This window comes from Lepidochelys kempii, chromosome 3 (genome assembly GCF_965140265.1).
Source record: "Lepidochelys kempii isolate rLepKem1 chromosome 3, rLepKem1.hap2, whole genome shotgun sequence".
Classification (NCBI taxonomy): domain Eukaryota; kingdom Metazoa; phylum Chordata; order Testudines; family Cheloniidae; genus Lepidochelys; species Lepidochelys kempii.
This window is the reverse complement of record NC_133258.1, coordinates 55,761,798-55,788,907: the sequence shown is the minus strand read 5'-3', so window position 1 is coordinate 55,788,907 and position 27,110 is coordinate 55,761,798. Positions and strand designations below refer to the sequence as shown.

General features: G+C 41.9%; 1 protein-coding gene across 9 annotated transcripts in view; it reads right to left on the bottom strand.

The window, feature by feature from the left end:
• The window catches only part of FAM135A (family with sequence similarity 135 member A), a 141,628-nt gene that overhangs the window by 97,999 nt on the left and 16,519 nt on the right, over positions 1–27,110 (bottom strand). For 5 of the 9 annotated variants that reach the window (XR_012157958.1, XM_073336374.1, XM_073336375.1 and 2 more), the window contains exon 2: positions 2,160–2,239. Coding sequence is in view for 8 of the 9 variants with exons in the window: in XM_073336375.1 (XP_073192476.1) it covers positions 2,160–2,239 (80 nt within the window). In the remaining variant the exon portion in view is untranslated. Of the gene's footprint in view, positions 1–2,159; positions 2,240–4,924; positions 4,994–20,562; positions 20,686–23,063; positions 23,147–27,110 lie in introns of those variants that run through there. The other 4 variants (XM_073336369.1, XM_073336368.1, XM_073336371.1 and 1 more) reach the window with 2 other exon arrangements.

The following is a 27,110-nucleotide window of genomic DNA, read 5'->3' as shown; positions in this document are numbered from 1 at the left end:
ATAATTCCCTCTGAGTTTATAATCTATGAATAGTGCCCATTTATAATTATAAGCAGGAGAGGTAGCAACACCTATTAAGGTTGCCTCCTACTTCCTATTGCAAAACCTATTTACAATTGCTTATAATTTTGCCCAACTTTAACCATTTGGGCTGAAATTTTACATGCTGATTGTCAGCCTCAGGCTGAACTGTTTTGGGAAATTTCAGTAATAATGGTTCACCTATTAACAAAAATAAGGTTAAAGAAATTACATTGTTTTGCCCATATTAAATTCAGGCAACCTTTTCTTTGAGAAGATTCAGTACCCCCATGCTTTGGAGCAGAGATCTGAAATTTGACCAGGTTCAGTTAGGGAGGGGAAGCTTTTTTATGTGAGAGTGTATGTGTATATGCCAGTGATGTGTCTTTTGCCATTCCTGTGAAAATCCACCCAGATTAGGCCAAGTTATAAGTGTATGGAAAAACTGCAGTTTGTACGTGCTCAGTGGAGAGTAGCTAGAGCTTCAGAACAAACTTCCTTGAAGAGTCCAGCAGCCTAGGGCTGAGCTGGACCTTCCCTGAAAATGGAGCTGTAGGCGGCAGGCTGGGCTCGATCAGAGAACTGGAACTAAAAGCAGGAAGCCTGTCTCCCCTAAGCTCTCAGTGATCCCCTTGCTTACACTCAAGCAAGCATAGAGGATGATTGCTGCCTGATTCAACTGACAAGAGCTGGACTGGGGGGATGGGGTGAGGAGGAGAAAGGCATTAGATTGGGTCAGGGAGCCTTGGGTTGGGTGGGTGGAGGGACTGAGACTAAAAGCTGTTGGGGAAGGAGTGGGAAACTGGCACTGGGAGTTGGGTGGGGAGAAGACTGGAACTGGCTGGGCAAAGAGGCTGGGACTGGGAGCAGGGTTGCAGGGGAGGAAGGCTGGGACTTGTTTCGCAAGGAGACTGGGCAATACAGATTGGCAAGGAGATGGAGGAGGGGAGACAGACTGACTGGAAAAAGAGACTGGGACCGGGTGTGGAGAGGGAGACTTTAGGAAATAGCTATTTAGATGGTATTGTTAAAAGTGATGTCAGAAGGGCTACCTTGGCTCCCCTTCCCCACTTCAGATCTATGTTGTACTCTTGACTTTCAAGGTTTACATCAGGGGCAATAAATTCCTTTTCATCAAAACAATTTAATATACCATATATACTCGTTCATTAGCCCATTCGTTTATAAGCCAAGATGGATAGGTAAAAATAGTAAAAACTGTATGGCCCTTTCATAAGCCGACCCTATATTTCAGGGGTTGGCAAACTTTGGCTCCTGGCCCATCAGGGTAAGCCGCTGGCGGGTCGGGACGTTTTGTTTACATGGAGCGTCTGCAGGCATGGAGCCCCTCAGCTCTCTGTGGCCACAGTTCGCCGTTCCCAGCCAACGGGAGCTTGGGGAAGTGGCACGCCATGCCTGCAGACGCTCCAAGTAAACAAAATGACAATGTATTAGATATTCAATTCAATGATTTCATAGAGTTTAAAATCATCAAATTTTAGTGTAGACCCATTTGTAAGCCGACTCCCACTCTTTGATGCATCACTTTTTTACCAAAAATATTCAGCTTATGAATGAGTATATACGGTATATAGCATTACATAAAGGCAATGACAATTATTTAAACAAATGGACTAAAATTCTAATCTCATAAGTATGTCAGAACATTTTCCCTTTCAAGTGTGGTTCCACTTAAAGTTACTTAGTTACTTTTAATAAAGTCATGGTGATTGGGATCTCTCAGTGAGTCCACATTAAATTTGCTCACTTTACAAGCAAAAAGATGTCTTTCTACCTGGCAACCCTGCAAACTCAACATGAAATCTGAAAGTCAAGCTGTTTTATTTGTTTCTCCCATATCATTTCCAATAATAGAGTGTATGGTCAGCTTCAATGAATAGTTCTGTGAAGATGAACAAGGCAGATAACACAGGTCAGCACAAAAAAAGACTTTTTATTCTCAGTTACTGTTACAGATTTTTTTTTAAATTACAAATTGAGGAATGTGAAGCATTGCTGGCATTTAGCTTAAAATAATTTAAAGGAAGTCGGATTCTGCACATAAAAATCCTGGAGGTGTCCTCTTAATTAATGTAGTCAAACTAGACTACATTCACTATAAAAATTCTTGTACTTACCTGTCACAGGTAACAAGCTGGCTTCTAATTTGTGCGGCACTCTTGGAGGAATTTTCATAGAAGCACGAATCTGGTAAAAACTAAAGAAAGAGACCAAAAAATAATTTGCAAACTATGAAATAAACAGTCACTCGTATATTTACCAATATACAGAGATTCAAAAATTCTAATACAAAAATACATATTTTCCTTTCACGACCTTCTTTAAGTTTCACACTTTTAAAAGTGGTGGGGAGAGAGAGAGAGAGAGAATTCCAAACCTCAAAATGTGAGGTTACAATTTTAACTTTCTTTTGCTATCCACATGATTACCTATCATTAACTATAAGGATAGGTAGAAAACTCAAATACACTCTGAAGCTAAATTATACAATTCATTTCCACCTTTATTTCATCTTCTGGGTCTCTCTTCCCTATTTTATTAGTGCCTCCTCCCCGTTCTAGTTCCTTATTGATACTGATTTGGTTTTTGGTCAAAATATCTCAAGAAAATATATTTTCAATATTGGTTTTAATCTACTGAACTCCTGCTGATCTCATCACCATGACATAAAAGTCTAAAAGTAAACTACATGATCCCTGTTTTGTTTACTTCCCATTTTCATCATCATAGAAAGGCTAGACTGAAGGGTAGGTTTTACATTTAGACCAGCTCATTATCAGGTTATAATGTCTTTAGGACAAGAACTGTGTCTACCTCTATTTTTATATAGCTCATAACTTGGGAACTGCCACACTGCATTCAGCCCAGTGCTCTGTGTAGTCTAGTATCCCATCTCTAGGAACTGGTGCTTCTCAGGAAGCTGCAAGAAGCTCTGCAGGGGACAATTAAGGAATAACATGCCCACAGAAGAAGCTTCTTCATAAAATATCAGAGGCAAAAAGGTTGGTCCTTTCCAATTTAAAAAAATATCTCATCTAATTCTCATCTAATGTAATGGAGAATTTCTGATAACCCATATCAATGTCTAATCCATTTTTTGAATCCCGCTAAGCTCAGTCTCACTAATATTTTGTGGGAATGAGTTCCACAGGTTAACCATTCATTGTGTAAAGAATTTACCTGTATCATTTTTAAGTTAGCTTTCTTTCAATTTCACAGACTGTCCCCATATTCTCATATTATGATAAAAGATAATTAGCAGTGAATGATTTATCATTTGTATTCCATTCATTATTGTATACATCAGCCATACTCCTCTTATTCATCTCTTCTCTAAATGAAGCAGTCACAATCATCTCAATCTCCTATGACTCACTTTAGTCCCCCATCCTGCTCTATTTCTATTACATCTCTTTTGAAATACTGTGACCAAAACTGAACACAACAGGGTTCCAGTTACAGCTAGAGCCTCTCAACACTACCATAACATAAGTAACATAAGAGAGAACTAGGTAACTAAAATCAATTCTAAATTTGAACCCTTACACAAAACTAAGTTAAAAGAAACTTCAGTTTGGCCAAAACTGTGTGACAAAAATAGTGAGATGTTGGAAGGCACTGTTAATAACTAAATGCTGATAACGTGCTCAATACTTGTACAAGAGATAAAAGGAAGACCATCCCTACCCTGAACAATTTACACAATCTAGAAAATAACCATTTAAAAATGTGATAAAACAGCACCCATATTAAATTTACAAGCTCTGCAATTTTTCAAAAACCTACAATGAAGCTGTATAAAAAATAGCTATAAAAACAAAATACTCAAAGAAATGACTCATCACCTATCAAGCATGAGTTAAGAATGATAATTTTTCATTAAATACATACAAAATACTTAAATTAGATATCCAACATCTCGTTCTATTACTGTAAGGAACTGAGGAGATTATTTAACTAAAGGAGAACTCTTCACAACAGAAATCCATTCTAATACAGGACGCATTCTAATACAGGAATTTATTTCTCATCACTGGATCAGCTATGACTTTGCATCACCTCATAGCTAATAATGATTTCAGTTAAAACAAGATGAGGTGGCATACTGTCAACCCTCATCAATGGCCATTATCTTAAACATGCAATATAGTCAAATATATGTAATAATTTCTGGATCCAAATATAGCATTTTTCTAATAACTACCTAGATCTTGACATGTTATTCTGAATATTACTTTGGAATTTGCTCCACTCCTTAGTCCAAAATAACTATACTCTGAGGGGCATGTCACAAAGCTCGTCTCCTTACCCCAAGCATTTAAAACTGGGGGGGGGAATTACAAAGGTAGAAAATTTCTGGAGGTAACACTGATATAAACTTTTAACTTCCCTGTTTCACCTTTGGTGTGTTATAGTGAATCGTACTGCTGCAGTGAAGGTATTTTTTGTGATATAATTAATTATGTCAAAGGCACCTAGAGTATATGCCCTTTTTAGCATTTGTATAAGTCTACTATTTATTAATTTATTTAAATCTAAAGCAGCTGAACTGTGGTTAAATACAACTGGTAATCTTCAAAACTCTGGTGGTCCACCTCAGATTTTCAGCAGAGTGTAGTGTACTGCTGTTTAAGAAATTTAGGTTTTAGAAGTTGTTTTTACATATGAAAAACTTGTGTACTCTATACAATAAATATTTAGTTTTTACAGTTTGGAAAGATATCAGCCACTTTACTCAGAGTTCATCCCATTTGAATCTTTACCTACAAAACTGGTTCCCAAACACACACAGAATCATGTGCACAGATCATTGCATCTGCACAGTTTTCAATGCAGGTTCAGGACCTTGGGTCCAAGCTCTACAAAGCACTTAAGCACATACTTAACGTTAAGAACTTTGCTGCATAGGGATGGTTTGCTGACTTGAAATCTTAATTTGCCCCTTCGGCCAGAGGCAAGCTAAAAGCAAAAAGAGTACTGAAAAGAAAACAGAATTTGGAAAAGGTATGTTTTAAAAGGGAAGAGAGACTTCTGACATCTTTAAAAATTATTTCATGCAAAAAAAAGTTAATTCACCTTAATGATACGATTTAATGACAATAATGTCTACAATCCAAGTTCTAAATTATTTTATCATAAATGTATCCAGAGATTGAGGGATGTATTCCAGGGCTTTGGAGTGGAGCCCGGAGCTGGAGCGCAGATCAGCTCCAGAGCAGTGGAGCTGCAGGTTTTTGCCTGGAGCTGGAGTGGAGCCGGAGCACAGCTCCAAAGCCCTGCTGTATTCGTTTAACGTTTAAAATGATTAAATGAAAAATATATTTCATCATCTTTACCTTTCCTCTCATTACTCACTTCCAATTCAGGAAAACGCCACATACCATTACCTGCACTATGTAGTTCAACAGAGGAGAGGATTATTTGTTTTGAAGACAGGTGGCCTCATGATACTCAGTGCAGATTTATACTTTAAGCAGTTTTTAATACAAAAAACATTTACCTTCTAATCCTAATATCAAAATCCTGTAGGGGTTCAGCTCAGGGCAAAATATGTAAACGGTAAATTAAAATCTCATCCCCTGATTTTTAAAGTAATGACTTAACTACAGTGAGGCGCACATCCACATCCGCACGCGCACACAAACACACACAGACACTCTATTTACCAAAACTGTGCACCAGTACACTGCCTTACTGATTTGCAAATAGAGTACTGTGAATATTAAGAACAAGGAGGACTTGTGGCACCTTAGAGACTAACACATTTATTTGAGCATAAGCTTTCATCAGATGCATGCAGTGGAAAATACAGTAAGATCAGGGCTGGCTCTAGGCACCAGCAAAACAAGCAGGTGTTGGGGCAATGCATTTCTAGGGGCGGCATTCCAGCGTTGGCCATGCCCCCCCCTAGAAATGTGCCCCTGCTGCCCCAGCTCACCTCCGCTCCGCCTGCTCCTCTGAGGGAAACTGCCGCCGCTCGGCTTCTCCCACCTCCCTCCCAGGCTTGCAGCGCCCAAAACTGTTTTGCACGGGGAGGGAAGGAGGGAGAAGACGAGCGGCGGTGCGCTCAGGGGAGGCGGCAGTGGTGGAGCGGAGGCAAGCTGGGGCAGAGAGCGGTTCCTGAACGCGCTGCCTCTCCCTCACCTGAGAGGGAGGAGAAGAAGTGGAGCGGTGGCTTGTTCAGGGAAGCAGGCGGAGCGGAGGTGAGCTAGGGCAGGGCGTTGCAGGGGTGGAAGGGAGCCGCAGGAAGCGATTGGGGGGGGAATGTAGCAAATCCTGGGGAGGAGGCGGGGCTGGGGATTTGGGGAAGGGATTGGGAAGGGGCGGAGCCAGGAGCGGGGAGGCATGAAAAAAAAGCAGGGGCAGCCAAAATTTTTTTTGCTTGGGGGCAGCAAAAATCCTAGAGCTGGCCCTGAGGAAGATTTTATATTATATATATATATACACACACACACACAGAACAAGAAAAAATGGGGGTTGCCATACCAACCCTTAACGAGATCAATCAATTAATGTGGGCTATTATCAGCAGGAGATAAAAAACTTTTGTTGTGATAATCAGGATGGCCCATTTCAAACAGTTGACAAGAAGGTGTGAGTAACAGTAGGGGGAAAATTAGCATGGGGAAATAGTTTTTAGTTAGTGTAATGACCCATCCACTCCCAGTCTTTATTCAAGCCTAATTTAATGGTGTCCAGTTTGCAGATTAATTCCAGTTCTGCTGTTTCTCGTTGGAGTCTGTTTTTGAAGGTTTTTTTGTTGAATAATTGCAACTGTCAATAGCAGTGCACAGATATCTTGTTATATGAATTGTTAACAGTCTGGTGGCATACATGACAAAGGCCTTTGGGGCTTACTGAGGAGTAAATGAAATCAATGTTTCAGAAAGAATCCTCTGGGCAGAGTGAAGGGGTTCACAGATTCCAAAGCCAGAAATAACCATTGTGATCATGTAGTCTGAACTCCTGTATAGCACAGTCACAGAATGTCCCCAAAATAATTCCATATTTTTGAAAATAACATCAGAAAAAAACATCTTGGTCTAAAAATTGCCAGTGATGGAGAATCCACCACAACCCTTGGTAAATTGTTTCAATGGTTAATTACTCTCACAGTTAAAAATTTAAATCTTATTTCCCATATGTATTTGTGTAGCTTCATCTTTCAGCTTTTGGATTGTGTTGTACCTCTCTCTGTTAGACCGAAGAATCCATTATTAAGTATTTGTTCCTCATGTAGGTACTTGTAGTCTGTAATCAAGTCATCCCTTAACCTTCTCTTTAACATTTACACTCAGTAGACTCAGTGTTTGAGGATAGACCATATAGGATGCTCCAGTCTGCTACACCTGACCTAAACCCAAGATTTACCTTAACAAAAACCGTTCAATTACTACAGCATGTCTCCCAGAGCCACCCAATTACTAGCCACTCCAAGTACAATCCCATCCAAGACCCAAGGCACAGGGCAGCTAGCCTCTCCTGAAGTTTGTGCTGCTGTGGCTACATGTGTTTTTTAGCCCATTAGCTCAATCAGAGCTAGCGCGAGTATGTCTCTTCACGCAGGAATTTACACCTTTCTGCTCTAGTATATACATACCCTAAGTATTCTGGGAGGAAAAGGGAGAAACTGCACAAGGAACTCAGGGCATGAACTGATTTCCAGGTGGGTAACACTATCTTCAGTAAACTTTACATGAGTCATGTTAAGACATCAGACAAAATATAACAACAATAGCTGAAAAAGGGGCACTACTTGTGCCCAACCTAAAAATATAACATTTATGCCTAGCAGCCATTCTCAAATACCAACCAAGGGCAGGACTCAAATTTAGTCAATGAGTATGACCGGGTGTAGCAGGGTAGACACCCACTGCTGCCCTAAGGGGCTTAGAACAGCCCAGGAAAGGGCTGTAGCTAGGGAAAGCAGCCCAGGCTGAGTAGGGAAGTAGGCTCAGCTGGAGCCATGCCCCAATTAGGGCTCAGCTGGCCTTATAAGTAGGCAGTGAGCCAGGAGCTGATACACTCACTCTCTCACCAGCCTTTGGAGAGGGAGGGACCTGGCTGCAGGGAGCAGAGTACACCTAGATTGGAGCAGGGCTGGTGAAAGGTTAAGGGAGCTGGGGGAGCTCTGACCTGGAAAATCCCAGGCTGTGGCCTAGTAGAAGGCCAGGCAGGTATCGGGGCTGGAAAGGGGGCAGCCCATAGGTAGGCTGAGGCAGCAGGTCCAAACCCCTCCTTGCCAGTGATGAGTGGCTTTTACACTGCAGTCTGCCCTGATACAAGGGGCTAGTTGGTGACTGGCCTTACACTGAGGCAAGGTGGAGATAGTGGGTGTGGGTTCCCGGGGGGGGGGGGGGGGGGGATGATGACCCTGAGAAACAATGGCTGTACTGCCAGGGGGCACCCATCCAAGAGACAAGGGGCACTGGGTCTGGGAGGGATGTGGGGCCAGCAGTAAGGCAGATCACCGACCTGCAGAGGGTGCTCCAGAGCCTGGTGAGCTGATTCCTGACCAAGACCAGCAGGAGGTGCCGCAGGGGTGAGTCTGCTCCCTTACACTCGGGTTCAGTGACTATCCCCCTGAGTTATTCCAAGTCCGTGATGTCAGATAGGCTTCCACAGACTCTTCCCTATCTCAATACAGTGCACACCCATTTCATTCTCTTTGCAACCTGTGAATCAACCCATATTTGATCTGGAAACTTTTGTTTGGGAAATATCCATTAAGGCACCATATGCTGCATTATAGTATACAGAGCAATAGTTCAAAACAAAATTAGAGGCTCTTTTAACTATGTTACTCTAGGGGAGTTTCCAAACAGTCAAAAACCTCTATCCCACTTTCACAGCAACATGCCCAACAACCATTCTTACATATCTGTGTAGAATGGAGGTGTAAGGTGTTATTTATCTTTCAGAAATAGTTAGAGGCCCTTTTAAAAGAACTGTACTTTGCAAGGCACACTTCCCAAAAGCATAAAACTCCCTTGCTACAGACACAAAGTAGCAACATGGCCAACGATTACTCTCAGATTCCAGATGACACATTTGAGTATAGCTGGAATTCAATGACTACAGCGTGTCACCCTGAGCTACTCTGACTGATGTCAGGTATATTTCACCATTCTATTCGTGATCCCAGGTGTGACAGTTTGGTACGTGTCAACCTGAAGTCCCTAACTGAGTAACTTTTTCAACATTGCTTCAGCAAAAAAAGCTGTGCACTAACTGACTTAAATCCCAAGGAACTGAGATCAGTTTATGGAGGATCACAGCCATTGTTGGAATCCCAGATGTGCACAAAGAAAACCTTCAGAAAAACAAGATGATTTTGTAAAACGCTGGGTGTTTTGGGAACGCTTTGCTCAAATGACAGAAATTTGGAAAACTAGCACCATCACTACTCCCATGTGGCACAGCAAATTTCAAGGCAATCTGAGTCAGAATGCAGATTTTTAGAGCACTTAGAATAGTCGACTTTTAAACAGAGTGATGCTTAACCTTAACTATAGCAGATCTGGTGTTCCACTATAATATCTTCAAAGAAACAAGTAATTTTCTCTCCTTTAGCCACCATCACAGGATGATGCTATTTTGTTCGAGGACTTTTTTGGCTTTGGTATTTGGAAACGAAGTTGAGAATCATATTTATCTTGGCTAGTCTGGAGCTATTAGGAAAAATAAATGCTGACTCTCCTTTGCTTTGCCAGGAATCTTTCTACTAGAGATTCTGATGGAAAGGAATACAAGGGCATCCTTCCTGTACTTGAAGAAAGCATCCCATCCCATATCTTAGTGGTACTGTAAGTAGGAAACTAGTATGTTCTCGTGGGGTAAGGAGAGAGAAAAAGAGAGATCATAATGCTAAGAGAGACCACAAAAGCCCTTCCTACCAAATCTAAATTATTTCCAATTTATTAAATCTGACAGAAGAAATAAATGAATAGTAAAATAAATCGGTTTAAAACACTGAGGAATACCCTGAGAAAGAAATCCAGCCAAAAAGTTGACTGGTTATAGCTACTGAAAGGAGTAGCCCAAGAAAGCTCCTCAATTATTAGTGGTAAAAAGGAACCAACAGGTGAGGTTACCAGTTGGCTGGTACCACTAACACAGCAAGGTTGAAATTAGAGCTAGACATAGAGAAGATATGAATCCACATTTCATACTGCTCTGGTGACTGCCTTAATCATGAGGCTATAGTCGTTCTCAAGTGCTCTCTTTCTTTGGGCTAATGAATCTTTAAGTATTAATGCAAAATGGAACAGCTCGATTGGAGAGATTGTGTAACCAGCCCCAGAACAGCGGATAACCTAGTGGTTAGGGTGCTCAAATGGGATGGGGGAAGATCTTACTTGATTCAGAGTGAGGATCAAACCTGGATCTCTCTCATTACAGGCAAGAGCCCCAACCACTGGGCTAAATGTTATAAAGTGGGAGGCACAGATGCACTGAGAGAGGAGGACTCACAGGACATGTCTACACTACAATGAAACACTCAAAGCATGGAGTCTAAGATTCCCATGTCAGCTGACTCTGGCTCGTAGGGCTTGGGCTAAAAATTGCAGTGTAGACATTCAGGCTCTGAATGGAGCCTCCCCCCTTGTGAATTCTCACAGCCCCGGCTCCAGCCCAAGCCCAAACATCTACACTGCAGTTTTTAGCCCCACACCCTAAGTCCCACAAACCTGAGTCAGCTGACCCAGACCATGCACAGCCATGCCACTGTGTCTTTTATTGCAATGCCAACATACCCACAGATGGTATGCTGGCCTGGAAAAAGTTTTTCCCAGCAAAAACTAATTGGGTCAAATTCAGGAACAATTTTATATTGACTAAAACTGGCATTTTCAGTGCATAAACTATTTGTCTGAAAAATTTTGCCCAGCTCTATTTGAAGTGTTCCATCTGTTAATGTGTGCAGGCCTCCAAACCTTTCACTTTTGGGACTTCTAGATGGTGTTTGCACAGGGTAAGAAATCCTGAAAAAATGGTGGTCTTCAAATAATAAGTTTTCACTTGAATTAAAAAACAAACCAACCCCCTCACCATTCTACTACTTTTATGTTTTTGTAAGATTGTACAAGACCTACATTTTGATTTAAAAATCAATCTGACAGTACCCCTTTAATATTGAGGCAAAAGTATTTGTCGCCCATCCCACTGTCCTCCATCTCTTTAGAGTTCAGAGAATTCGAAGGTAAACTTTTGCTTTGCTATCTTGAGGGAATCCATTTGTATCCTGTGTTGGATCTAATATCTTTAAAAGGATCAAAAAGGACATATGCTTAATGCTGATTACATTGTTAAAACTTGCAAAATAGATAACATTTTGGGAAGCTCTAGATTTTTCATTGGCTGTAACAATTTAAAATGTGTGATCTGGGGCAGCTTGACATTTTTGTATCATATTTATGAAAGTGTGTTTCAAAAAGAAATAATAATGCCTTGAGTAAAATTCAGCAATAAAAAGTATTATGAAAAACAAAATGATTTACAGACAAGCAGAACAAGAGCTCCTCTTCATTCATTGTGCATATTCGTCAATGTGAGGGCTTATAATGTTTAAATCACTTCAGCCAAATCATGGCCTCACACTAACTCTTCTCAGCTGTTAGGGCAACTACATGTCAGTTATGGGGATAAGCTCAGCTACTTATTTGTGGACCAACAGAATGCTACAAACTTTAAGTATACCTCCATTTGCCATCCTTGCTTAAAAACACCAGGATGAGATGTGATACACCAAATATTGGTAGTCTCAGGCTCTCTTCTTTAGCTATTGGAATATAACAAAAAGCTTACCCAAGATGAAACCAGGAGGGTCCATCTTGCCAAATGAAGAAACATAGGACATGATGTAGCTACTGGACGTAATCAATGGACATAACTGTACCCTGAGTTAGTGCACGTGTGATTGAAGCTGATCACGGTACTAAGCACAGAAGAAAAAGTTGGCCACCTTCACCTGCTTAAAAAGTTAAACTGCCATATGACCCTAATGGCAATGATATTCATACAATAGCCTAAGTGAAGGAAGAAGCCTACACTTATTGAACAGGTGTGTATACTTTTGGGATTTGATTACTAATTAAAACATCTGTAGGAAGAATAGGGGTAGGGGTAGGCCGGGGAAGCTATCCCAGTGCAGTGAAGAGATATCTTGAAGGATTATTCTAATTTTCTTTGTTCAGTTCTAGAAGAAAACCAATCTGTCCATGACACTTTACCATTGTCATATGACAGCGGGATAGTCGGACAAGAAAAACAGGAAAGACAACTAGACATATTCCTATCATCTCCTCAAACATTTGGCTTGTCTGTTGTTGGCCTATTTGTCCGTCTTGTCTATTTAGATTAGACTGTAAGCTTTTCAAGGCAAGGACAGTGTTTTTGTGTTTGTACCGCACCCAACATATTTTGAATGCTATTACAATACAAAAAATTATTGTTAAAGCCCCACATGCTGAAATATGATTTGCATCCAAACCTAACTATTACAATACAAACCTCATCAATTCTACAGACTAACTAGGAAAGTGGATTTTTGATCCACACCAGGCACACGAGGGAAATGTATTTGTGCCTTATGTGAAAATCTCCTTTCTAGGATGAATGAGGTCCACAGATCATAGCATTATGTCGCTTTTCTATACAGCTTTGGAGACAGACCAGACCTGCCAAGAAGTGACAGGGAAGGTTTGTCTCTACCTCTGAGAAATCAGCAGTTGGGACACTTCCACAGCCAGGGAAATCTCTAACCACTCTATATTAGTAAGGAATATCATGCACTAAGACTAAATACAACCTCCTGCAGAGCAAGATATTCAATGAATAACCAACTTTGACTAGCAATACATGCCATCTTCTCCCAGTTAAGAGTTCACTAAGGGTAGGTTGGATGTGTTGTCCTCAATTCCTCAATGTGGAATTCCGAGGAGACTTTAGGGAAGAATCTTGCTTTCTGAAGAACACCATAAATGGGAGGTCCGCCATTAAAGCCCCCAATTCTCCTACCCTTTGGGTGGAAGTGATCGCTACCAGAAAGGCTGTCTTCATAGATAAATCTAATAATTAACATTTAAGCTAGTAGTTCAAATGGATGCTTCATAAGGCCATTAAGGACTAGGTCCTGATCCTAGCTAAGAATGGGGCTTCTGATCCGTAGATAATTGTCAAACCTTGCACGAATCTTGCCGTAGCTGGAAGATAAAAGAGGGGGGAAAAAACAAACTTATGGGTATGTGAAAGGCTGTTGTTGCCGCTAAATGAACCCTAATAGAATTCACAGAAAGACTTTGTCTTCAATTACTAACAGGTAATCCAGTACTCTAGGAAGGGAGAGTAAGTTGGTGAAATCTGATGACTGTTACACCCAAGATGGTATCGTTTCCATTTTTGGAGATACATATTTCTTGTAGATGGTTTTCTATTATTTAATAAAACATTGTACAAATGAGGAACAAGATCTCTCTATCCCTGAAAACCATCGAGGAACCATGCTTGGAGGCACAGAATCTGTAAATTGGGGTGAAGTGTTTGACCTGCAACTTAAGTCATTAGGTAAGGACTGATTGGAAGCTTCCATAAAGAAGATGTGAGCCTGATGAGAAAGGGATACCAGACTTGTCTTGGCCACATTGATGCAATTAGTATGACTCTGGCCCAATCTTATTGAGAACCATCAATAGTAACTATGTTAGTGGATACGTGGACGAAAGGACTTCCCTACGTGTGATGAGAAATGCATCCCCTACAGATAGGGGATCAAGATTCCCTCTGGAGCAATAAGTGATGCATTTAGCATTTGCTGCCATGGCAAACAGATCAACCTCTAAGAACCCACCCCCCGACCGAGAATATTATGTGAAGACCTCTGGAGTTTAGTTCCCATTTGTAATTTAGAGAGAAATGTGTGTTGAAGTAGTCTGCCATGGTGTGTTGAATATCTGGAAGGTAAGAAGCTGAGATGAGTATGTGCTTGATTATGCACTAATTCCAGAGTTTTCACTTTAGCACAGATAGGTGGGGAATGTGCTCCTCCTTGATGGTTGATAATACATGCACAACATGTTTGTCATTATCTTTATTGACTTCAATCTGAGTAGAGGTAGAAAGTGTAGTTAAGCATTTTTGAACACTACAAAGACACATGTAAATATGTCCCAGCAGCTGAAGGTAATCTCTTACTGTAACTTGCCCTGAATCCTTGATGTGGTTCACTAGTGTGAGAAATGTGCTGGATGGTAGCTGTGCCTATCAAAACATCCAGTGATGCTTCTACAAAATCTACACACTCTAGTGGAGTCAAAATGGACTTTTGAGGTTGACTTGAAGGACCAGGCTGTAAAATAAAGAACACATGGTGTTTATTGACTCCAAACCTCCTGACAAGATCTGCTCTTTATCAGCCAATCATCTAGACACTGGAAAACTATTATGCCCAAAGAGGTGGGCAGCAATTACTGCCAAAATCTTTGAGCACATCCGTGGTACAAAAGATCATCCAAAAGACAACACCCTGTATTAGCAGTGTTCGTTGTTGATTTGGAAACAAAGAAACCTCCTGTGTGATGGATGAATAGCAAAATGAAAATATGCATCTTGTAGACTGAGATTTGACCCAATCTCCTAACTGTAATGATGGAATTATTGCTGCCAGGATAGTCATCCTGAATTTTTGCTGTTTTACATTTATGTATCTGTTTAGCAGCCTGAGTTCTAAAACTGGTCTCCATTCCCCCTTCTTTATGGATATCAGGAAGTATTTTGAGTAGAATCCCATTCTTCTGTGTTGCTCCTAAACTTAACAGTGAGGTCACTTTTTGCTCTAGTAACTGACTATGAGGAGAGGAGTCCCTGAAGAAGGACAGGGATGGGTAGGAGAGAGAGCCTTGAAATGTACAGTGTAAGCAGAGGTTATGGCTTCCAAAACACATTTGTCTCATATTATATACTCTCACGCATCCTTAAAGGGGAGGAGGCAGCATCCAAAATGAGGAAGTGGCGGTAGAATGTTGCAGCTGTAAAGTCCCATGAACTGGATGGTCAGATTTCAGAGTAACAGCCGTGTTAGTCTGTATTCGCAAAAAGAAAAGGAGTACTTGTGGCACCTTAGAGACTAACCAATTTATTTGAGCATGAGCTTTCGTGAGCTACAGCTCACTTCATCGGATGCATACTGTGGAAACTTCAGAAGACATTAGATGCACAGAGACCATGAAACAATACCTCCTCTCACCCCACTCTCCTGCTGGTAATAGCTTATCTAAAGTGATCATCAAGTTGGGCCATTTCCAGCACAAATCCAGGTTTTCTCACCCTCTGCCCCCCCCCCCCACACACACACAAACTCACTCTCCTGCTGGTAATAGCCCATCCAAAGTGACCACTCTCTTTAAAATGTGTATGATAATCAAGGTGGGCCATTTCCAGCACAAATCCAGGTTTTCTCACCCCCCCACCCCCCTCCAAAAACCACACTCAACCAAGCCGTCATAATTGTTGCTGAAGGACATGGATGGCTGGGAAGATGTAGTTGTAGCCAAGGGGGTTTCTTTTTTGAGTTCCTTGGTCTCTCGGCCAGGGGTTCAGAGAGTGTATGGTAGGTTGAATACAGGTCTGGGAATGCTCTTTGTACTATCTGATATCTATAAAATCTCCTCCTATTTACAGGAATACAGATTCAAAGGGATCTCGGTGTGACTCTTGAGTCCTTTGTGTAAAAAGACATCCACTGAGTCCGCAAAGGGCTTGCAACCGTCAAAGCGGAGATATTCAAATGGTACTTTGAACCTCTCTCAGAAGTCCCAACATCTGCAGCCAAGACGTTCTTCTCATGATCACTGAAGAGGATCTAGACTGTGCTGCAGTATGTGCCACATCTAAGGAAGCCTGGAGCAATGTTTTTGCTACAGGTTGTCCCTCCTGAACAGTGACTTTAAAGTGATCACAGTGTTTCTCTGATGGATGTTCACTATAGAAACTAAATCTGTTGTAATTTACGTAGTCCTATTTGGCCATGAGCACCTGATGGTTTACTCTTCTGAACTGAAGTGTGGAGGGGGGGGCGGGGGAGGAATAGAGCTGCTTATAGTCCTTTCTGTTTAGAGCTATGTTGCCTGCCCCTTTCATTAACAGCCTCTACCACTAGGGAGTTCAGAGCTGGGTGAGAGAATAGAAACTCCTGTTCCCTGGCAGGAACATAATACTTTTCATCCACTCTCTTGCAGGTAGACAGTATTATAGATGGAGTTTTCCAAACTGCCTTAGTGGGCTCCATAAGAGCTTAATTCACTGAAATAGCAATTCTCATCCATGACAAGGTGCATGATGGGATTCCTGAACATCCTCTAAGGGAATCTGAAGTATCAGCAATTTGCTTTATCATTTCCTGAAACTGTCTGAAGTCATCTGCCACAGAAGGTGGTGGAGGCATGACATATCAGGTGAAGAAGAGGAAATATTTGTAAGAGGTGTCACCTCCTTGTCTGCCCTTGCGTCTTTTTCCTCATGGGTCTCATCCTCTGGCATGGGTGGTGACAAAGAAGGTTGAAGATGATCCCTTCTTCTCTGTTCCCTCCAACAGTGTGAAGACCTCGTCACGAATTGCTGGAGTTACAACACCCAGGGATCCCAGCAAGGCCACTGAGGGAGGCCAAAAGGCAAAGATGGAGACATCCATCTGTGTTCCTGCCAGGAGGGTGTCATTTGAGGTCTATTCTCTTGTAAAACATCAGTGTAGGAGGGAGAGTGATGTGTTCTGGGGAACCCTACACCAAGACCTGAAAATCTGAAGATTCCTCTTACGCATTCTCCGGGGGTCAAGGAGGGGAGCTGTTCAATTTGCAAAGTAGATTAGGGCAAGCCTGGTTCCCTGTGTGATACAGAGATCAGTGATTGAGAGGGTCTTGCTGCTGACAAACCCCCAACACTCTGAAGAGACTATCAAGTGTTTAGGGTACCTAAACTCTTGTGGTACCGACAGTAACAAAGACTGACCTGGAGGATGGCTTCAGTACTGATGTAGCCAGCACTGAGCGCTTGGCCTGTGAGTGAATCGGCTCTGACTCTCGCAGTATTATATAGGGTCTAGTGGTCTTCGCTACAGTTGTCTTCCTTGATATCAGTACCAAGTGCTATTCCGGGACACCTATGTCTCTGTCAGTCAGGATCCAGATATCCAAAGTCAGTCTTAGACTGAGTTTTCTTCTTTGCTTTTGCAGTACCTGCATCACTCAGAGCCTACGCTGAACTCCCCTTGGGACCCGAGGTCTCTGTAGCCCTGTTGTGTGTTGGTGACCAAGATCTTCTTGGAGATTTATACCTCTCTCCTTCTGTTTAGAGGAAGATGTAGATGAGAACTTCAGTAGCATAGAAGTATTCAGTGACACAGTACTGCCTACGTCTCTAGCTGTTTCTGATGACTGAGATCTTGTGGGGCATCAGGAGTACTGAGAGGTCTTCTGCCTCTGGATCCAAAGCTGGACATAAGGCTTGTTCCATCATTAGTAGTTTGAAAAAAAAATAGTGGGAAGTGAAGTTTAAAATCTACCCCTGAAAGATGTACAGATCTTGCACTTACTAGGAATATGGGTAACACACTAACTGTGCAGGCATTGGGAAAGCCTGTCACTGATTGAAATGAACCTCTCAGAAGGAGAGGCACCTCTTGAATCCTGAGGAACGTGGCATTCCTGAGAAAAAACAACAAAAGAGACAACCCCAAGAAGGGGAAGTTCTAAACTACTATCTAACTATATCTAAAAATAAAATCCTTTTATTTTTAGGGGGGAAAGGAAAAACGAAGGAAACACTAAAAGGTAAGTAATTATAAACTATCTAAATCCTAAAAGGAGAACAGACACATGCTGCAGACCCCATCTCAGACAAAAGGCGATTGAGAAGACACTGAGAGCAGTTTACCTGCGCAGCACCAAATAGCCTCGGTGTAGGGCACCAGGATTTGTGGGTCACATGCATGGACCAAATGGCCACCACTACCAAAAATCTCTGGTCAAAGGCACAGGGCGCATACACACCTGAAGTGGAGCACCCACAGGAACACTAATCAAAGAACTGGATATTTTGTAATGGTTCCTACAAGTTTTATTATATTAATAAAAAAAGCTATATTTTATATACATGCACACATGCAACTTTTTAAAAGCACTCATGAAGCTTAGATACACAACTATCGGGGGGTGATGGATCCCAGTCTCAGCAGCTCCTTGCCAGCCAACACTGATGTCTCCCCCAGGCCTGAGGGGCCTGCCGTGGGGCTCGCTGGACTGGGATTCCTAGTCACCGCGTGGTCAGCACTGCCCCCTTCTCCCTACTGGCTGGATAGGAAGCAGCAGCAATGGTCTGGGCTGGAGCTGATCTCAGAGTAAACTGGGCCTTAATCCCTACCCCAGGCCAGGCTGGGTTGGACCAGGCAGCACCATGGGGTAAGAAACCTCCCCATTCTCCCACTCTTCCTGGGATGGGCCTGGCCCACTAACCTCCAATGAACAGCTGCAGCCTAAGCAGGCAAGCAGAAGCAGGATACCCGCTTCCACCTCCCTGCTGGAGAGGGAGAGGGCCTGGGGGCTGTGCATATCCTGTGAAATTGGAACATTTACCCATGACACTACTGCAATTTTTTTTAAACAAATCTGTGATTTTTCTCAGGGTCTGATGCATAAGGGATGGAGCAGAAGAACCCATGCAGGTGCTAGTGGAAGAAATGGACAAGCAGGCAAGAGAGACGTCTGTGTTGAGGCACGATGCAATGAGATGAAAGACTAGATAAACAGGAGACACAGTGGAGGAGCTCACGTAGGATGTGCCATTGTCACAATAAGTGAGGAAGATGATTTTGGCAGCAACATTTTGTTGTTCCTTGACTTTAGCAAAGCTTTTGACACGGTCTCCCACAGTATTCTTGCCAGCAAGTTAAAGTAGTATGGGCTGGATGAATGGACTATAAGCTGGATAGAAAGCTGGCTAGATTGTCGGGCTCAAGGGGTAGTGATCAATGGCTCCATGTCTAGTTGGCAGCCGGTATCAAGTAGAGTGCCCCAAGGGTCGGTCCTGGGGCTGGTTTTGTTCAATCTCTTCATAAATGATCTGGAGGATGGTATGGATTGCACCCTCAGCAAGTTTGCAGATGACACTAAACTGGGAGGAGAGGTAGACATGCTGGAGGGTAGGGATAGGATACAGAGGGACCTAGACAAATTGGAGGATTGGGCCAAAAGAAATCTGATGAGGTTCAACAAGGACAAGTGCAGAGTTCTGCACTTAGGACGGAAGAATCCCATGCACCGCTACAGACTAGGGACCGAATGGCTAGGCAGCAGTTCTGCAGAAAAGGATTGAGGGGTTACAGTGGATGAGAAGCTGGATATGAGTCAGCAGTGTGCCCTTGTTGCCAAGAAGGCCAATGGCATTTTGGGATGTATAAGTAGGGGCATAGCCAGCAGATCGAGGGACGTGATCGTTCCCCTCTATTCCACATTGGTGAGGCCTCATCTGCAGTATTGTGTCCAGTTTTGGGCCCCACACTACAAGAAGGATGTGGAAAAATTGGAAAGAGTGCAGCGGAGGGCAACAAAAATGATTAGAGGACTGGAACACATGACTTATGAGGAGAGGCTGAGGGAACTGGGATTGTTTAGTCTACGGAAGAGAAGGATGAGGGGGGATTTGATAGCTGCTTTCAACTACCTGAAAGGGGTTCCAAAGAGGATGGCTCTAGACTCTTCTCAGTGGTAGCAGATGACAGAACAAGGAGTAATGGTCTCAAGTTGCAGTGGGGGAGATGTAGGTTGGATATTAGGAAAAACTTTTTCACTAGGAGGGTGGTGAAACTCTGGAATGCATTACCTAGGGAGGTGGTGGAATCTCCTTCCTTAGAAGTTTTTAAGGTCAGGCTTGACAAAGCCCTGGCTGGGATGATTTAATTGGGGATTGGTCCTGCTTTGAGCAGGGGATTGGACTAGATGACCTCCTGAGGTCCCCTCCAACCCTGATATTCTATGATTTTAAATGGACTTGAAAAAACAAGGCTGCATTAGTTAAACCAGTGAGATTACACTGGTCAAGGTGGGAGGGGGCAAGGGCCTGGACAAGAGCATAATCCACATTCAGATTATTATTCACATTATCCACATTCAGAATTGTAGCCCTTTCACCCCTCTCCAATCAGACTATAAGTATTTGATATTAGCTGAAGTTCTATGCCTAAGATTTTTGAACCTTGGAGTAAACTCCAAGAAAGTAGCTGCCCTTCACAGCTATCTTTCTAATAAGCAGTAAACACTTAATTTTCAAGTCACCATACAAAACTAGTAATAAAACATGAATCGTCACTCTGGCAAAGACAGGCATATCTGTTGAACTTGGTTTACAATGCCAGTATATCCACATATCTTAAAAGAGTAAGTATGACAGAACTTAAACATTAAGATTTTTCAGTACAGCCATTCACTACAGTACAATTTCCTCTTCATTTTGGAAGAATTCAGTACATACCCTCTTTGAAACAAATCCACATTGTAGAATTTGTGGAGCTCCACGGAGAATTCTATCATAGCCTGTACTTCACTCATTTTTATGTAGCTGCATAAGCCAAAATTGTTGTCTGCACCTTAGTTACTAGAAACAAACAGAGAAAACAATTTTTTTCTGGAGTCAGAGGCAAAAAGACACTTTTTTTTTTCTTCAGAACCAGTATGTGGCATGGGCTGTGCATAAGCTTCTACACTGCCTCTCTGCACTTTGAGTCTGAGTGCATTAGGGGTAAAGAGATGCTGTATGCCAGCAGTTCCTAGCGCCACTCCTTGATTCAGCTCCAGATCTCCACTCCAAAACATACTTGGCTAGTGCAGCTGAGCCAGTATGTGGGATGGGGGGTTAGTAATTTAAATATAGGTGTTGGCCAGTAGCAAATTACTACCCCCAAAGCAACGTGAGGGAAGGAGTCTTGCTTCTCTAAGGCACAATACTTTCCCTGCACTGCTCCTAGGTCCAGTGCACCTTCATGTCATCCCATACTCAGGGCTTCTGGCAAAACCACTATCTAGCCCTTTTAAAAAATGATTTTATATTTCTTTTATAATAAGTCTTCACATCCATTTTCAGCCATAAAAAGAATATTGCTAGGACCCCATTTAATCCTAACCACACAGAACACTATTTTGACATTCCTTTGCTTAATTTACTTTTTATGATGGTTATCAGTTTTAAAAACAGACTGAATCACTATGTTCCACTTCAGTTTAAATCATGTCAGTGCAAGCAAGAACAGTGTCTTGAATTTCAACATTCTTCCTACTGTACAGTTTAAAAAGTTACAAATCATTAACAGATTGTGTAGGTTTGAGTTTCTTCTCCAACAATGTTTGTTTATATCTATGATTTCTGTTTGTTACATATGTTGTAGCACCAAAAAAGCTGAAGTAAAAAGAAGAAAACAGAACCTTAAAAGTGTTTCTTTGCACATGGCCAAAACCTGATACCACTGAAATCAACAGCTAAATTTCCACTGGATTCAACAGCAGCAAAAATTTGCCTTTTAATTAACAAAATTCAACAAGTAGCAGTATTATGAAAATAATCAGATAAGGCTAGTCCATATTGGGTCTTAAAACATTCTAGTGATTAGCATCCAGAAAGAGGTGTTTCTTTAACTCAACACTCATCTGCTGCCTAAGAAACAGCAGATTGCTTTGTGGAAAACTAGCTATATATAAGCAACAGGAATCAAGAGACAAGGTGAGTGAGGTAATATATCTTGTACTAGACCAACTTCTGCTGGAGAGAGAGGGCAGGTCTACACTACAGCAGGGATCGAGGGTCTGAGATCAATCCACCAGCGGTCGATTTAGCGGGTCTAGTAAAGACACCCCCTACCCCCCATCGACCGCAGATTGCTCTCCAGTCAACCCCTGTACTCCACCCCCAATGAAAAGAGTAAGGTAAGTTGACGGGAGGTTTTCTCCCATCGATCCCCCGCAGTTTCTCGACCTAAGGTACGTTGACTCCAGCTACGTTACTCACGTAGCTGGAGTTGTGTAGCATAGGTCGACTTACCGCAGTAGTATAGACATAGCCAGCAACAAGTGTTCGAGCCACACAGTCTTCTTCAGACCGGTGTGGCTCTAAAGCTTGCCTCTACCACAAAAAGAAGCTGGTCCAATAAAAGATATTACCTCATCCAGTGTGTCTCTCTAATATCCCGAGCTACAACCACATTGCACACAACAGGAGTCAGTGCAGTTATGTAAACATCAGACATACAGCAGACCTTATAATGAAAGTGAAGTGTATCTTAATGCAAAGACCAGAACTAATGCAAGGTTTTAGTAAAAGTACAGTAGAACCTCAGAGTTACGAACGTCTTGGAAATGGAGGTTGTTCATAACTCTAAAATATTCGTAACTCTGACCAAAACATTATGGTTGCTCTTTCCAAAGTTTACAAATGAACATTGACTTAATACAGCTTTGAAACCTTACCACGCAGAAGAAAAATTCTGCTTTTAACCATCTTAATTTAAATGAAACAAGCACAGAAACAGTTTTCTTACCTTGTCAAATTTTTTTTTATTAAAAACTTTCCCTTTTTTTTTTTTTTAATAGTTTTATGTTTAACACAGTACTGTACTGCATTTGCTTTTTGTTTTTTGACTCTGCTGCTGCCTGATTGCATACTTCTGGTTCCGAATCAGGTGTGTGGTTGACCAATCAGTTCAAAATTCTGGAGTTCGAAACTCTGAAGTTCTACTGTACTGTGTCTAGTTCTTTTAACACAGGTAAAATCTGAAGATCATTTTGAAATCCAATAGTATTAAGCATTAAGAATGGAAATGCTTACATTCAGATGTCAATCATTCTATTCTATACTATACTAAGGACCAAAATTTTGCTTTCATTTACATCTTTAATTCTCACTGGCTGTAGTAGGAGTTGCATGGATGTTAGGTAACAAAAGAGGGTCAATAAACTATTAGAAGAAGAATCTTTGTTTCTTACCTCTACTGGTAAACAATCCATTTTAATATGTGAAATAATCAGTCTTCCAATTCTCCATTACTGCAATCAAAAACATGTTTATACTAAAAAAAAAAAAGAATAATAATAATTAATTGTACCTCTTAATGTAAGCACACATAGCTCAACATCCACTATTTTTCCTAACTTTTCCTCATGTGTTTGAAGGTAATAGATTAACAAAATGTTAGTGAAGAATAATTCTATCTCCACCATGTTCGTGAACAATCCAGGCGTTTAAGTGAATGAAAGTACTGTCAGAGACTTTTATTTTCCCAATCTTCTTTGGATTTCAGGCAGGCAGAGAACAGGATTCAGACATATTTCAATACACTGAACTCTACTTCTTTTTATTAAGGATGGTTCAAACAGATTGCAGTTTTCCTTTCTGTATCTCTCTCAACTGCAGAGAAATAGTGCCCAAGCTTACTTCTGTAGGCTTGTACAGTTATAAAATTTGAACTATTGTTGCCTTAGCTTCAGAGGGGAAAAAAAAATCAACGAATAAAAGTACAGTATAAAAAAATATACATGCAATTTCTCAAATGGGCATTTTTCTTGGTGGGTCATTCTTAACGCAGTGCCTTTCAATCCCAAGGATTTGGGGTGAAAGCCTGCTCCCACTAATGTCACTGGCAAAACCCCCATTGACATCAATAGGGACAGGATTTCACTTCTTTTGCTTACAGAGTGTGTAATACATATTTCCCCACACTCGTTTTTAAAAATGGTTTAAGATATACAATAGGATAACAACTTGAAAAAACTCAAGTTGAGTAGTTGACATTTTTAGTCCTAAAATCCTAGCAATTCAATCACCATTTAAATTCTGAAGAAGCAGTTTACCATCACAGCCACTAAAAACACAGTGAGAAGAGTCTGAAGAGCAGAAATACATAAAACGATGAAGGGAGGAGAGAAGACAGTAAATTACACGAGCTTGTAATCTTGTGCTTCTCCTATGTCTCCTACTGCTCCTTCAGCGAGTCCTGTGGAGGATGTCCTGATGCATCCGATGAAGTGAGCTGTAGCTCAAGAAAGCTTATGCTCAAATAAATTGGTTAGTCTCTAAGGTGCCACAAGTACTCCTTTTCTTTTTGTGAATACAGACTAACACGGCTGTTACTCTGAAACCTGTGGAGGATAGTCCTCCAACTTTTCGGGGAGAGTTCTACAGGCCTCTGTCCTTGGTCCCCCTCTCTTCTCCCTCTACACCTTATCTCCCTTTGCAACTTAAGCAAACACAAATTCAATTACCATCTATATGGTGGGTTTCAGAGTAGCAGCTATGTTAGTCTGTATCCGCAAAAAGAACAGGAGAACTACAAAACAAAAAACACTAACCCAGGAACCTATCCTTGCAACAAAGCCTGTTGCCAACTGTGTCCACATATCAGGGGACACCATCACAGGGCCTAATCACATCAGCCACACTATTAGAGGCTCGTTCACTTGCACATCTATCACTGTGATATGTGCCAGCACTGCCCCCTCCACCATGTACATTGGCCAAACCGGACAGTCTCTACGTAAAAAAATAAATGGACACAAATCAGACATCAGAATTATAACATTCAAAAACCGGTTGGAGAACACTTCAATCTCTCTGGTCACTCGATTACAGACCTAAAAGTCGCAATATTACAACAAAAAAACTTCAAAAACAGACTTCAACAAGAGACTGCTGAATTGGAATTAATTTGCAAACTGGACACCATTAAATTAGGCTTGAATAAAGACTGGGAGTGGATGTGTCATTACACAAAGTAAAACTATTTCCCCATGTTTATTTCCCCCCCTACTGTTCCTTACACGTTCTTGTCAACTGCTGGAAATGGCCCATCCTGATTCTCAATACAAAAGTTTTTTTTTGTTTTTTGTTTTTTTCTCTCCTGCTGGTAATAGCTCACCTTACCTGATCACTCTCGTTATAGTGTGTATGGTAACACCCATTGTTTCATGTTCTCTGTGTATATAAAATTGTCCTACTGTACTTTCCACTACATGCATCCAATGAAATGGGCTGTAGCCCACAAAAGCTTATGCTCAAATAAATTTGTTAGTCTCTAAGGTGCCACAAGTACTCCTGTTCTTTTTGCATCTATATGGTGACAACTCACAGATCTACCTCACTACTCCAGAAACGTCTTCATGTGCTATAACTAAAATCTCAAACTGTCTGATATGTCTCATTGACGTCTAGCCATCGACTCAAGCTAAATATGGCTAAAACAGAGCTACGCAGTGTAGTACTGCAGAGTACACTTAATACAGCAACGGAAGGGCTTTTTCTGTCACTGTAGTAGGTACCACTGTTCCCTCTAAGCTGTGCGCGTGTGCACCTGCACACAGATCTTAAACCCTGCGCACACGGCAAAACACCCTGAGCACTCCGGCTTTGGCACGCCGGCTTTTTTTTTTTCTTTTTTTGCTTCGGCGGCAGCACAGAACAAATTTTTTGCGCACACGGCCTGTTAAACATTAGAGGGAACACTGGTAGCCACCCCCTCAAGAATTCTTCCATTGACCTAGAAGTCTCTACATCCTAGCAGTCTCTACATCGAGGCGAAGGTCAGCTTAGCTACATGTCTCCGGGGGGTGAATTTTTCACGTCTGAACGACGTAGCGAGGTTGCTTAGCACCCACCGGCAGCCAGCTCACCAGCGCCTCCCGTCTGCCAGTGGCCCTACCAATCAACTCCTCCCAGCGCCTCCTGCCCGCCACAATCAGCTGTTCCACGGCATGCGGGAGACGCTGGTTGGGAGGGGAGGAGCAGAGACTGGTCGCACTTCGGGGAAGAGGGTGAAACTGGGCAGGAAGAGGCAGGACGGGGCAGAGTAGGGGTGGGAAGAGACAGGGTGGGGCCTCGGGCAGAGCAGAGGCAGAGCGAGGGTGGGAGTTTGGGGGAAGGGGTGGAGGCGGCAGGGACTGAGCGGGAGCAGAGCACCCCCATGGAAAGGAGGAAGCCAGCACCTGTGGCACCAGTGATTCCACTGAGGCTTCATGCAGTTGCAAGGGAACACATGTAGAGATGTGAGAGCTGGATCAAAGCCTTATTTACTTTTTCACTACCTAATTTAAACGTGCTAAAAACGTGCCCAATTGATTCCAAGCTGTTTGTACATGAATACAGGCCTTTTAAAATTGACAGAATTCTGAATTCAACTGTTCTGTCTTCCGCTATTTTTCACTATTTTGATGGAAGGAACTTTAACACAACATTCGTTGCACACAGGTTTAGGTGTTTGGTTTTAAATGCTAGGAGAAAAAAGGAACCAACTCAGACTGACAATTCATGAGACACATAGCCTTTTTATCCTGTTATGGAGTCAACCTATGACCTTTATTTGGTATCAGTTATCGTATTTCCTTAGCATCTTCATTTTTTGTTACTAATTTGATCAAATCAGATTTCTGCTGAGGCTATAATAATCATGTAATATGTTCTTCATCTGTCCAATTTCTTGGAAACCTTTGCTTGTTTTTTAAATTTAGAGCCTTGAGTTCCATCTTTGCACAATATATACTATGTTTCAATCGAAGTCCTAAACTTTTCAGTGCTAATTTCAAAATGTTTATATAGTCTGATATAAATGTAGATATTAGGGTTGCCGAGTCTCCAGGATTATCCTGGCCTCTCCAGGAATTAAAGAATCTTTAATTAAAGCTTATGTCATGCGAGGAAACCTCCAGGAATACATCTAACCAAAACTGGCAACCCTAACAGAGATATAATCTTCCTGTGAGATCCACCAAATGTCATCTGGACCACCTTCTTCAGACCGGTGACCATAAAGGAGGTGATGGTCACAGAAAAATTTTTCACATTTCACAACTTGCTTTAGAGTAGCGTTTCCAAAACTTGGGATGCCGCTTGTGCAGAGAAAGGCTTGTGGCGGGCCTGGCCAGTTTGTTTACCTTTCTAAAGGTCTGGCTGATCGCTGTGCCCGGCCAACGGGGGCTGCAGGAAATGGCGCAGGCCATGGGACATACAGGGCCTTTCCCTGCACAAGCGACGTCCCAAGTTTG